The sequence below is a fragment of the Xenopus laevis genome, chromosome 1S (genome assembly GCF_017654675.1).
Source record: "Xenopus laevis strain J_2021 chromosome 1S, Xenopus_laevis_v10.1, whole genome shotgun sequence".
In the NCBI taxonomy this organism is placed as follows: Eukaryota; Metazoa; Chordata; class Amphibia; order Anura; family Pipidae; genus Xenopus; species Xenopus laevis.
In genome coordinates this window covers 472,025-486,477 of record NC_054372.1, presented here as the reverse complement: position 1 = coordinate 486,477, position 14,453 = coordinate 472,025, and the positions used below count along the sequence as shown (strand labels likewise).

The 14,453-nt window shown below is 47.7% G+C and overlaps 1 protein-coding gene across 1 annotated transcript; it reads right to left on the bottom strand.

Moving 5' to 3' along the window:
- Nucleotides 1-7,946: 7,946 nt before the first annotated feature.
- rdh11.S (retinol dehydrogenase 11 S homeolog) lies at nucleotides 7,947-14,014 on the bottom strand. The gene is made up of 6 exons (XM_018242939.2): nucleotides 13,813-14,014; nucleotides 12,375-12,614; nucleotides 10,233-10,322; nucleotides 9,968-10,159; nucleotides 9,654-9,763; nucleotides 7,947-8,420 (listed from the first exon to the last, which is right to left on the bottom strand). Exons 1-6 carry the CDS (start codon nucleotides 13,967-13,969, stop codon nucleotides 8,226-8,228), a joined length of 984 nt encoding a protein of 327 aa, XP_018098428.1. The 5' UTR covers nucleotides 13,970-14,014; the 3' UTR covers nucleotides 7,947-8,225.
- Nucleotides 14,015-14,453: the final 439 nt, after the last annotated feature.

The following is a 14,453-nucleotide window of genomic DNA, read 5'->3' as shown; positions in this document are numbered from 1 at the left end:
ATCTGTGCCTATTGCTTGTTATTACCTATCTGCTATTAGAATTCTTAAATTTTGAGTTTATTGGTAGTAAAGTGTTACTGAAAAATTTCTTTATAAACAACATTTTTTGTGAAAATGTTCTCCTGTCCTTGAATGAGTTCTCCCTGGTGAGCTGTACTTAAAATCTTGACTTTAACATCAGATGAACGCTGCACTCTTGAAAATGCAACATAAAGTTGACCATGACCAAACACAGGCTCAGATAGGTAAATGCCGACTTTATCCAATGTTTGTCCTTGTGATTTGTTGATTGTCATGGCAAATGCAGCCTTAATGGGGAATTGTCGTCGTTTAAGTTTAAAAGGTAATTCCTGGTCAGAACTGGTAAGGTCAATTCTGGGAATCAAAACAGTATCACCGCTATGGGATCCTGTAAGCACTTCTGCCTTGATAACATTTTGTCTCATGCTCTTCACAACCAACCGTGTACCGTTACATAAACCTTGCTTAGTGTTAGGGTAGGGGCACACGGCGCGATTTCGCCGCGATTCTGCGCTGGGCGAGTTGTCGCTGCGTTTTTTAAGCCGAAATAGCTTTGCTAACTTTGGCGCTGGCGTCAATGCAAATCGCTGCGAAATCGCTGCGCTAATTCACACGCGGCGATTCTTTTTCTACTGTCGCCCGGAAACGCTCAGCGAGGCAACTTCGGACGACAATAGAAAACGAATCGCCGCGTGTGAATTAGCGCAGCGATTTCGCCGCGATTTGCATTGACGCCAGCGCCAAAGTTAGCAAAGCTATTTCGGCTTAAAAAACGCAGCGACAACTCGCTTAGCGCAGAATCGCGGCGAAATCGCGCCGTGTGCCCCTACCCTTAAGGTTTCTTAACAGCATGACTATTGTTCCTACTTTGAGTATAAGATTGTGTTGTGGTAATCCAGCATTGTTGATAGTGTTTAAATATTCTAATGGGAAGTTAAGTTTCTCACTTTCGTCTTCAGAATCAATACAGTCAGTACTCAGAAAGACACAGCTTTGTCCAGGAAGTAATGCAATCACTTGGTTGTTTATCATGTCAACATCAATATTTTTTGGAGATAATATAGCCCGTTTTGCTAAAAATGGCCACCCACGCAGGTACGCAACCGGTTCCCCTCCTAGAGTGACGCTAGCGCCGCCATTAGACAAACTTGCAAAGGAGTAGCAAGATGGCCGACGCTTATACAGACTTTAGTGGGCGGATGACAAACTCGCAGAGGAGTAGCAAGATGGCCGACGCTTATACAGACTTTAGTGGGCGGATTTGGCAGTGGGCGGATGACAAAGTCGCAGAGGAGTAGCAAGATGGCCGACGCTTATACAGACTTTCGTGCAGGTACGCAACCGGTTCCCCTCCTAGAGTGACGCTAGCGCCGCCATTAGACAAACTTGCAAAGGAGTAGCAAGATGGCCGATGCTTATACAGACTTTAGTGGGCGGATGACAAACTCGCAGAGGAGTAGCAAGATGGCCGACGCTTATACAGACTTTAGTGGGCGGATTTGGCAGTGGGCGGATGACAAAGTCGCAGAGGAGTAGCAAGATGGCCGACGCTTATACAGACTTTCGTGCAGGTACGCAACCGGTTCCCCTAGTGTGACGGTGAGCGCATCTGCCTCCCTAGATCCTAACCTTCCAGCGGTCGCCGCCTGAGTGAGCAGGAAAGAAGAGGCGGCGGGAGGCAGAAGGAGACGGTGAGCGCATCTGCCTCCCTAGATCCTAACCTTCCAGCGCATCTGCCTCCCCAATCCTAACCTGTTCTGATCCTAACCTTCCAGCACATCTGCTAATCGAAGGCCGCATCTATGTCTTTCGGCTGAAGTTGCGCGCGCATCTCATAGATCCTAACCGAAGTTGCGTGCGCATCTGCCTCCCCTCCACTCGGGACATAGATAGGCCTTCGATTAGTATATAGGATAATTACACTTGTTCCTAGTCTATAAATACATGTTAGTAATAATAATAATAATAAGTAGATACAGCCAGTCTGTCATTATTCCCACAGCCGGTGTGATGCTGCAGGAGCTGCTGAGGATTCTGGGACAATCTCACAAGATGAATAAGTCCAGCCTCCTCCTGTTACTGCAACATCACCTGACTCAGCTCAGTCTCCGCCCCTGTACAGGATTGGTCAGTAATACCATAACCCACCTGATTACCAGACGCTGCAAAGTACCGACCATTTGTCTGACAGACTTACCTGCTCCTGTACTGCCTTCGGCCTCGTACTTTTATATGGTCATGAAACTCCTGGGTAACTTATAATATCCTTATATTTTACAAGAGGGGGTACTTTATTCACTATATTAAAAACTTACAAACATCATAGAAAAACCGACGCGTTTCAACCACCATGGTGGTCTTCATCAGGGGCAAAAAACTCCTCAATATAAGAAAAATCAAAAAGGCAGGAAGATTGTTTGTGTCTGTGCAGTTTAAATACCTTGTGGCAGGTAAAGCAGGTTCCCAAACAGACGATGCTCAGCGTGTGATGTCATTTCCTCCCAATTACAGGTGAGAAAGGAAGTGCGCTCACTAAATCTCTATATGGAACACGTATGCCTTCCACTCCAATTTGCACATGCGCATTCACACCCAAGCAAAGGCGAAAACGCACATGCGTTCCATTCAATCATGCGCCTGCACAAAAACGCCCAATAGTAGCCAGAAATGGAAATATACACACAATGGAATTCATATGTTCCACTCTCTGTTGTGCATGTGAGTCTAATTATAAATCAAATAGCAGCACATTAAATCCCAAATATGGAGAAAATAACAATTTCTCACACTCTTTTCAATTCCTTGTTGTGACTCACAAAACATCATGTCTGTTTCATGGCCAAGAAACATCAAAAAGGTTACATCATAATTCATGTTATTATACACAATTATATCCCAAATAAGTCTGGGGTCCCATGAATGTCTTATACACTAGAAAAAAGAAAGAAAGAAAAGAATCAAATTATATCAATATACAAAGAACATTATACCAACAAAAAGGGTTTTTTACAATTATATAACAACCTTCAAGAGACATATTCTTTATTAAACCTTGGAATATGCAAATATCTGTATCTCAAGATAAGAGCAGAACATACCTAGCCCGGTTCATCATCTAGTATGGATAGAAAAATTGGATAGAAAAATTGGATAGAAAAATTGGATAGAAAAATTGGATAGAAAAATTGGATAGAAAAATTGGATAGAAAAATTGGATAGAAAAATTGGATAGAAAAATTGGATAGAAAAATTGGATAGAAAAATTGGATAGAAAAATTGGATAGAAAAATTGGTACTGGATGAATCAAAGAAAATATCCATCACAGGAGCTGATTATCTAATCCTCCACTAGAACCTGTAATTTGGTCGATCCCCATAAATCGGGGAGATGATACTTCGAAAGACACAAATTATATCATCTCCCCGATTTATGGGGATCTACCAAATTACAGGTTCTAGTGGAGGATTAGATAATCAGCTCCTGTGATGGATATTTTCTTTGATTCATCCAGTACCAATTTTTCTATCCAATTTTTCTATCCATTTTTTCTATCCAATTTTTCTATCCAATTTTTCTATCCAATTTTTCTATCCAATTTTTCTATCCATACTAGATGATGAACCGGGATAGGTATGTTCTGCTTTTATCTTGAGATACAGATATTTGCATATTCCAAGGTTTAATAAAGAATATGTCTCTTGAAGGTTGTTATATAATTGTAAAAAACCCTTTTTGTTGGTATAATGTTCTTTGTATATTGATATAATTTGATTCTTTTCTTTCTTTCTTTTTTCTAGTGTATAAGACATTCATGGGACCCCAGACTTATTTGGGATATAATTGTGTATAATAACATGAATTATGATGTAACCTTTTTGATGTTTCTTGGCCATGAAACAGACATGATGTTTTGTGAGTCACAACAAGGAATTGAAAAGAGTGTGAGAAATTGTTATTTTCTGCATATTTGGGATTTAATGTGCTGCTATTTGATTTATAATTAGACTCACATGCACAACAGAGAGTGGAACATATGAATTCCATTGTGTGTATATTTCCATTTCTGGCTACTATTGGGCGTTTTTGTGCAGGCGCATGATTGAATGGAACGCATGTGCGTTTTCGCCTTTGCTTGGGTGTGAATGCGCATGTGCAAATTGGAGGAAGGCATATGTGTTCCATATAGAGATTTAGTGAGCGCACTTCCTTTCTCACCTGTAATTGGGAGGAAATGACATCACACGCTGAGCATCGTCTGTTTGGGAACCTGCTTTACCTGCCACAAGGTATTTAAACTGCACAGACACAAACAATCTTCCTGCCTTTTTGATTTTTCTTATATTGAGGAGTTTTTTGCCCCTGATGAAGACCACCATGGTGGTCGAAACGCGTCGGTTTTTCTATGATATTTGTAAGTTTTTAATAATATGATATAATAAATTTTGATTCGTTTATATAACTCTGAGTGTGCAATCCATAGATATATCTTTTCTATGACAAGTTTTAGGAGGCTATGATTGGGCAACCCCCTTGGATTAGCACCTCAGCATGCTAATGGGTGTGCGCCTTCCAAACTTCATTTTGACTCTGTACTGCCCTCTGTCTGTCTGTGACTCTGTACTGTCCTCTGTCTGTCTGTGACTCTGTACTGTCCTCTGTCTGTGACTCTGTACTGTCCTCTGTCTGTCTGTGACTCTGTACTGTCCTCTGTCTGTCTGTGACTCTGTACTGTCCTCTGTCTGTGACTCTGTACTGTCCTCTGTCTGTCTGTGACTCTGTACTGTCCTCTGTCTGTCTGTGACTCTGTACTGTCTTCTGTCTGTCACTCTGTACTGCCCTCTGTCTGTCTGTGACTCTGTACTGTCCTCTGTCTGTCTGTGACTCTGTACTGTCCTCTGTCTGTCTGTGACTCTGTACTGTCCTCTGTCTGTCTGTGACTCTGTACTGTCCTCTGTCTGTCTGTGACTCTGTACTGTCTTCTGTCTGTCACTCTGTACTGCCCTCTGTCTGTCTGTGACTCTGTACTGTCCTCTGTCTGTCTGTGACCCTGTACTGTCCTCTGTCTGTCTGTGACTCTGTACTGTCCTCTGTCTGTCTGTGACTCTGTACTGCCCTCTGTCTGTCTGTGACTCTGTACTGTCCTCTGTCTGTCTGTGACTCTGTACTGTCCTCTGTCTGTCTGTGACTCTGTACTGTCCTCTGTCTGTCTGTGACTCTGTACTGTCCTCTGTCTGTCTGTGACTCTGTACTGTCTTCTGTCTGTCACTCTGTACTGCCCTCTGTCTGTCTGTGACTCTGTACTGTCCTCTGTCTGTCTGTGACTCTGTACTGTCCTCTGTCTGTGACTCTGTACTGTCCTCTGTCTGTCTGTGACTCTGTACTGTCCTCTGTCTGTCTGTGACTCTGTACTGTCTTCTGTCTGTCACTCTGTACTGCCCTCTGTCTGTCTGTGACTCTGTACTGTCCTCTGTCTGTCTGTGACTCTGTACTGTCCTCTGTCTGTCTGTGACTCTGTACTGTCCTCTGTCTGTCTGTGACTCTGTACTGTCCTCTGTCTGTCTGTGACTTCTGTCGTGTCCTTCTGTCTGTGACTCCTGTACTGCCCTCTGTCTGTCTGTGACTCTGTACTGTCCTCTGTCTGTCTGTGACTCTGTGTCTGTCTGTACTGTCTGGTCCTGTCTGTCTGTCTGTCTGTGACTCTGTACTGCCCTCTGTCTGTCTGTGACTCTGTACTGTCCTCTGTCTGTGACTCTGTACTGCCCTCTGTCTGTCTGTGACTCTGTACTGTCCTCTGTCTGTCTGTGACTCTGTACTGTCCTCTGTCTGTCTGTGACTCTGTACTGTCCTCTGTCTGTCTGTGACTCTGTACTGTCCTCTGTCTGTCTGTGACTCTGTACTGTCCTCTGTCTGTGACTCTGTACTGTCCTCTGTCTGTCTGTGACTCTGTACTGTCCTCTGTCTGTGACTCTGTACTGTCCTCTGTCTGTCTGTGACTCTGTACTGTCCTCTGTCTGTGACTCTGTACTGTCCTCTGTCTGTCTGTGACTCTGTACTGTCCCTCTGTCTGTGACTCTGTACTGTCCTCTTCTGTCTGTGACTCTGTACTGTCCTCTGTCTGTGACTCTGTACTGTCCTCTGTCTGTCTGTGACTCTGTACTGTCCTCTGTCTGTACTGTTGACTCTGTACTGTCCTTCTTGTCTGTCTGTGACTCTGTACTGTCCTCTGTCTGTCTGTGACTCTGTACTGTCCTCTGTCTGTCTGTGACTCTGTACTGTCCTCTGTCTGTCTGTGACTCTGTACTGTCCTCTGTCTGTCTGTGACTCTGTACTGTCCTCTGTCTGTCTGTGACTCTGTACTGTCCTCTGTCTGTCTGTGACTCTGTACTGTCCTCTGTCTGTCTGTGACTCTGTACTGTCCTCTGTCTGTCTGTGACTCTGTACTGTCCTCTGTCTGTCTGTGACTCTGTACTGTCCTCTGTCTGTGACTCTGTACTGTCCTCTGTCTGTGACTCTGTACTGTCCTCTGTCTGTCTGTGACTCTGTACTGTCCTCTGTCTGTCTGTGACTCTGTACTGTCCTCTGTCTGTCTGTGACTCTGTACTGTCCTCTGTCTGTCTGTGACTCTGTACTGCCCTCTGTCTGTCTGTGACTCTGTACTGTCCTCTGTCTGTCTGTGACTCTGTACTGTCCTCTGTCTGTCTGTGACTCTGTACTGCCCTCTGTCTGTCTGTGACTCTGTACTGTCCTCTGTCTGTCTGTGACTCTGTACTTTCCTCTGTCTGTCTGTGACTCTGTACTGTCCTCTGTCTGTGACTCTGTACTGTCCTCTGTCTGTCTGTGACTCTGTACTGTCCTCTGTCTGTCTGTGACTCTGTACTGTCCTCTGTCTGTCTGTGACTCTGTACTGTCCTCTGTCTGTCTGTGACTCTGTACTGTCCTCTGTCTGTCTGTGACTGTACTGTCCTCTGTCTGTCTGTGACTCTGTACTGGGGGCAGGGGGAACATTGTACCCTGGAATCACATCACTCACCTGACACTGCCGGGGGCCAGTACTGAGGAGGCTGGGGGGGTGGGGAAGGAACTACTTTTCCTCTCTATTCAGAGTGTTGTGTGGGGGGAGGGGCAGTCACTGGATTCCCCCCCCCATGTAAAATATTCAACTTGCCCCCTGGGCTGACAATCTGCGCCCCATACCCCTCCCCCACCTGCACAGCTTCTCTCTGCTCCTGGAAGGGGGGCCTCGTATCCACTGGTTTCCAACACACGCTGGGGGGCACCTTAGTGTCATTGTTTTGTGGGAGCCCCAAACTTCAGAATCTATCGCTATGGGGGGTCCCTGTAGAGCTGGACATGGTGTTTGAGACGGTCCTCTCTCTCTGGGGCCCCCAGTGCCTCTCTGCAGCTTGCGGGGGGTGTCCCTGTGTCAGAGTCAAGTCACCCAGTGGGGGGTCCCCCTGCTGCTGAGGTCACACAATCACCTGACCTCCCTCGACCTGTCTGACGCCCCCATGTGACCCTCAGGGACTTCCACAAGCTCCGCCTCTCCATTAGCTGCCGCCCTGAGTATGGGGGGGCCTATAGAGACAGCCCCCTTTCAGATGAGACACAAGACATGGGAGGAGAGTTCCTGGGGTACATGGGGGGGTCTCCTGCACTTTATATAAATCTGTCTGACACTTCCACTGAAATCATCACAAACCCCCCCAGTGGCAAAGGATGATGGGAAATGACATGATTATTGGGGGTCAGTAATGTTACACCCTATAAATAGAACAGGACGACCCCGTGTTTATACTGGGGGGCATCAGTCTGGGCCCCCAGCATATTAATTGCCCCACAGTTCCCATGTGACCCCCAGGGGCAGAGGAAGAGGTTTGAGCCATGGGGGGCCCTTATATACCCCCCCATATCACAACACTGAGACCATTTTGCAACTTGAGTTTAATTTTTGAGGCATAAGAAATAATGGACATGTGGTTGCTAGGGTGACAGCGCATAGCAACAAGCCAGTGGTTGGAATGAGAGGAAAGGGAGAACCGCACTGTCAGTCATTTGGGGGTTCAATCCTGCTCCCCAATAGCAGCATCAGCTTCCTGGGGGGTGGGGTACATCAGTGTAACTGCCCCCACCAGAAAGTCACATGACGAGGGATAAGGGCAAGTACAGGCGGCTCCATCATCTCTTCTCCACATGTGGGACCCTCTTATTTGGGGGAGTAAGTGGCCAGTCCCACGGCTTCCTCACTCGCCTCCCACAGTTTCCTGCTCACTGGCCGGTCCTGTGCCCCCGCGCTGGGCAAAACCAACTGACAGTCACAGTCGATGTATTTCCCTGTCAGACCCTCGGCCTCCTCCGACACTGCACAGAATAAACTGCTCACTGCCCCCTGCTGTGGGGTCTGCAAGAGATGCGCCGTCACTCACTGCACCCAATGTACTGCACCCAATGCACTGCACCCAATGCACTGCACCCCATACACTGCACCCCATGCACTGCACCCCATGCACTGCACCCGATATATTCCACCCCATACACTGCACCCCATACATTCCACCCAATGCACTGCACCCCATACACTGCACCCCATGCACTGCACCCCATGCACTGCACCCGATATATTCCACCCCATACACTGCACCCCATACATTCCACCCCATACATTCCACCCCATGCACTGCACCCCATATATTCCACCCCATACACTGCACCCCATACACTGCACCCCATACACTGCACCCGATATATTCCACCCCATACACTGCACCCCATACATTCCACCCCATACATTCCACCCCATATATTCCACCCCATGCACTGCACCCCATATATTCCACCCCATACACTGCACCCCATACACTGCACCCCATACACTGCACCCCATACACTGCACCCGATATATTCCACCCCATACACTGCACCCCATACATTCCACCCCATGCACTGCACCCCATACATTCCACCCCATGCACTGCACCCCATATATTCCACCCCATGCACTGCACCCCATACACTGCACCCCATATATTCCACCCCATACACTGCACCCCATACACTGCACCCCATACATTCCACCCCATACACTGCACCCCATATATTCCACCCCATACACTGCACCCGATACACTATATATACCCTGTCATATGCGGGCCCACCTCGCACCCCCAAATGCCGGCTTTCAACTTCTGGGTTGAACTTTTATAGACAAGCACCCGCCACTTTTGTGATGTCATCGGTGGGGCAGGTCTATAAAAGGAACCTGGAAGAAGGGCTCGGGCGCCGTGGGTGGAGGGAGGGAGGGTGGCAGGCGGGTGTCAGTCAGGAAAAACCCAACACATCACTCCTGCCACCCTTCCTCCTTACACCCCTCCCATCAGTGTTCAAACTCCACCCACTGCCTGACAGTCTCCTAGTCCCTCCCACTTCATGAGTGACTGCCCCCTGCTGTTGGGCCATGGTGGGGGAAGTGTAGCCACACGCTGGGCACTTACCTGCACATGAGCTACAGTTGCCCCACAGAATAACAGGGTGAATCCTGTGTTACCCTTCTGCCCTCAGGAACCCCATGTGTGCCCCTCACCCACCCATTAGTGCTCATGTGACAGTCAGTGGCTGTGAGGGCGGGGCCACTTACCCGGAAGAAGAAGAAGCCAATGAGGTTGAAGATGAGTCGGATGAAGATGCCGTAGTTCCTTATGGCTTCCGTCACCACAATCCCGGGGTCCACACTGGTCACTGTCACCCCTACAGGAAACACCCAAGTGTGTGAGGGTCAGTGTGTGTCACCAATATTCCCTCCCCCAACACTAACACGCATCAGAATTCTCTCTGTACTCATGGTGGGTGGGACTTCCTGTCACATGACACACAAGATGGCGACACACACACAGAGGAAGGAATTTGAGGGGAGGGTCTGACAGATATGGGGGTGTGGCCAGTGATACTCACCACTTCCGTGCAGTCTCCGGGCCATCTCATTGGCACACATGATGTTCATGAGCTTTGAGCAGTTATAGGGGTAGTCTGGGCGCACCCCCTGGATATTCTGCCCCCTCAGGTGCCCCAGGTGGATCTCCCCCTTCTTGTGGTTAAAAGAGGAAACAAAGACAATGCGACTCGGGGCAGATTTGCTCATGAGACCTACAGAGACACATTATAAGTGCGGGGTCAGTAAAGCCGGCCCACGAGGTACCCAGGCTGGGGGAGGACTTACCTGTGAGCAGGTTGCTGAGCAGGAAGGGACCCAGGTGATTGGTAGCAAATGTGTTCTCCAGACCCTCAGCTGTCATGGAATAGGGCAATCCTGCAAAGAACTGTCTGTCAGAAGAATAGTCATCATGTGAGGGAAGCCACACCCCTGCAGAACCTCTACTACTATTTACTGTCACTTTCCTAGGGGCCACACCCCTGCAGAACCTCTACTACTATTTACTGTCACTTTCCTAGGGGCCACACCCCTGCAGAACCACTACTACTATTTACTGTCACTTTCCTAGAGGCCACGCCCCTGCAGAACCTCTACTACTATTTACTGTCACTTTCCTAGGGGCCACACCCCTGCAGAACCTCTACTACTATTTACTGTCACTTTCCTAGGGGCCACACCCCTGCAGAACCACTACTACTATTTACTGTCACTTTCCTAGAGGCCACGCCCCTGCAGAACCTCTACTACTATTTACTGTCACTTTCCTAGGGGCCACACCCCTGCAGAACCACTACTACTATTTACTGTCACTTTCCTAGGGTCCACACCCCTGCAGAACCACTACTACTATTTACTGTCACTTTCCTAGGGGCCACACCCCTGCAGAACCACTACTACTATTTACTGTCACTTTCCTAGAGGCCACGCCCCTGCAGAACCTCTACTACTATTTACTGTCACTTTCCTAGGGGCCACACCCCTGCAGAACCACTACTACTATTTACTGTCACTTTCCTAGAGGCCACACCCCTGCAGAACCACTACTACTATTTACTGTCACTTTCCTAGGGGGCCACACCCCTGCTGAACCACTACTACTATTTACTGTCTGTTAAATATTGGGTATTGGCAAATTGGTTATATTTCAGTATTGACTAAGTTGAAATATGTTTCATTTGGGCCCTATGACTTGCCGTCACACATCCGCTCACATTCCCCATTGTTCCTTAAGTCTGGAATGTGACTTTCCTGCAGGAAACAATGTATTATGGGTAGACTGGGGGAGGTGTATCCCACAATTGTTTGTATATATCCGGACAATAGAGCAGTTAGGTCTGTATCACACAGGACACACACACACACGGACTCTCACACAATACAGACATACACACAGTTTACACACATATTAGTATATACAACATGTTTGTATTATTTTGGTATTCTGTCAATACAGTTTTGACTGACTAATTATATGACAGTTTGTATTTATCTTCTGTAACTCGTTTTTACACATTAACTGTCACCTTGATGAGTGGAGTTTGTTGACCATAGAACTTACACAAATTCTCATTATTTAAAGAGATAGAATTTTCTAAACGATCACTTTCCTAGGAGCCACCCCCATAGAACTACTGTTGTTATTTCCTAGAACTTTCCTAGGGGCCACACCCCTGCAGAACCACTACTACTATTTACTGTCACTTTGCTAGGAGCTGCACCCCTGCAGAACCACTACTACTATTTACTGTCAATTTCCTAGGGGCCACACCCCTGCAGAATCACTACTACTATTTACTGTCACTTTCCTAGGGGCCACACCCTTGCAGAACCACTACTACTATTTACTGTCACTTTCCTAGGGGTCACACCCCTGCAGAACCACTACTACTATTTACTGTCACTTTCCTAGGAGCTGCACCTCTGCAGAACCACTACTACTTTTTACTGTCACTTTTCTAGGGGGCCACACCCCTGCAGAATCACTACTACTATTTACTGTCACTTTCCTAGGGGCCACACCCCTGCAGAACCAATATTTACTGACACATTTATAATGGCCACACCCCTGCGGAACCACTCAGTTTGGCCTAATATGTGGTCCAATTATATCTGAGGATTATTCTGTCACTTTATTTCTAACCCCACCCACCCTAGCAAAGTGCAATAGGGTGCAAAGTTATGTGTTTTGGGGATCCCCTGAAACACCCCTTGTTTGGGCATAACTCAGAATATCCAGGGGACACAGGGTGCTTGTGGCAGCCAATGAGAACAGGGCATCCAATTTGCTATGTGGGTGCAGGCAGCACAGGGGTGGGATTACAATGCAAAGCTCCTTGCACTGGGAGGGAGAATAGAACTAAATTGCTTCTCTCTCCTATAGATCTTATGGTGGGAAAGTCTGGGAATTAAAGGACACTTTGTTGGTACCTGAGGCCCCAGCGTTGTTGATAAGGATATCCAAGTGTTTCTCCTGCTGAAGGATGCGCTCAGCAAAGGCCCGTACAGATGCCATACTGCTTGTGTCCAGCAACTCCAGTAGCACCTCTTTGTTCCCCGTCTGACTCCGGATCTCCTCCAATGCCTTCTGGCCACGCCCACGGCTCCGACATGCCAAGATCACCCGGGCTTTCCTCCTGGCAAGATCCATAGCAACGCATTTCCCAATGCCTGTAACAAACAGGGCCAACATGTATTGGGCACAGACTTACACTGCAGTCAACCCCCAGTCACCATATAGTACAGGAGATTATACTGAGTGCATCACCTGTAACCCCCAGTCACCATATAGTACAGTAGATTATACTGAGTGCATCACCTGTAACCCCCAGTCACCATATAGTACAGGAGATTATACTGAGTGCATCACCTGTAACCCCCAGTCACCATATAGTACAGGAGATTATACTGAGTGCATCACCTGTAACCCCCAGTCACCATATAGTACAGGAGATTATACTGAGTGCATCACCTGTAACCCCCAGTCACCATATAGTACAGGAGATTATACTGAGTGCATCACCTGTAACCCCCAGTCACCATATAGTACAGGAGATTATACTGAGTGCATCACCTGTAACCCCCAGTCACCATATAGTACAGGAGATGATTCTATGGGATTACGTGTAACCCCCAGGTGGCATATAGTACAGGAGATGATATAAAATAAGAATGTAACATTAGTAGAGTGGGAGGATCATTGGGCTGGGGGCAGTAGGGCAAGTAAATGATTGGCTCAGATAAGAGTCTGTTATCTACACTCAGGGGTTAACCCTGTATATCAGTTGTGTGTGACCTTGGGGCCCGGCCTTGGGGCCACTAAACTTTTGGGAATGTGCCTGAACCAAGTCCTCAATAACCCCCGACCTTTGCACTGGTGAGGGAGGTGCTGGGAGTTGCAGCTAGAGATTAGTTGGGCTGTTGGGTGCTACGGGGGTAACCTGCAGTGCATATACGCATCCCACCCACATCTGATTTATTGGGGCACCAGTTCTCTCTTTACCCACTACGGGGGCTGAACTGGGACAAATTCCACTCAATTCTACTGATCCACAAGAGCCAAATTGCTGAAACTCCCCATCAGTTCTGAATGGAAAGATCCACTTCCTTTGCTGCTACCTGAATCCCCTCCCCTCCCACTGGGGATACTTCCCCTTTAATCCTGCAGCAAAAATTGCCCCCGACTGGAGCAGCATTAGGGTTAAAGCAGCAGGAATGTGTGTGACAGAGGCAAGGAGAGGGTTAACCAGGAGCACTGGCCAATAGCAGCTCAGAACCATAGAAAGGAAAAGTGAAAGGAAAAATCAGCTCCTCCCAAGTACCAGCCGTGTGGTCCCAGGAGCTGACACTCTATGTGGGTGACACTTACCTGTGTTGGCTCCGGTCACTATGGCAGTTTTCCCGGCCAGGGAGACGTGGCAGTTGCGAGGGTCCCAGGATTTCCTCCTCTGCAGACGCAGGATAAGGGCCAGACCGAGGCAGCAACAGAACCAGCCGGGGTGGTTGAGTAGTGGGAGCAGTTCCATGTCTGCAGGCAGAGGAGTCAACACTGAACTCACTGCAACTGTCACATTCCTCTTATACTGTCAGTCAGTCCCTCCTCCTCTCCTGGGTCCTACTGCCCCCTCTCCTCTTGCTCTCTGCTTGCAGCTCTGCCCAATGCCCCATTAATTCAGGGTGTCACCGACCCGACCACAGCAGTTTCACTCGTTTCCACACAACAACGGCCAACGTCCAAACTCAGCCAGGGGCAATAACTCACATTCACATGATACAGTGAGAGCAATGGGAAACTGTACCATCCAGGATATGATAAAGTGAGAGCAATAAGAAATGGCACATCCAGCACATTATACAGTGAGAGCAATGGGAAACTGAACCACAGAGGACATGATACAGTGAGAGCAATGAGAAATGTCCCCCCACAGACATATTACATAACACAGATGAGGCCGCACTTACGTTTTTCTGCCGACTTTAGTAATTGGCTGCACGTCTTGTGGCCTGTTC

Excerpts from the sequence above, each read along its gene's own strand:
- rdh11.S (XM_018242939.2), bottom strand. The coding sequence starts at position 13,969 with ATGGAACTGCTCCCACTACTCAACCACCCCGGCTGGTTCTGTTGCTGC. Across the intron at positions 10,160-10,232 it reads GCTCAGCAACCTGCTCACAG|GTCTCATGAGCAAATCTGCC; the intron begins GTAAGTCCTCCC and ends GTGTCTCTGTAG. Across the intron at positions 9,764-9,967 it reads CCGGAGACTGCACGGAAGTG|GGGTGACAGTGACCAGTGTG; the intron begins GTGAGTATCACT and ends TGTTTCCTGTAG.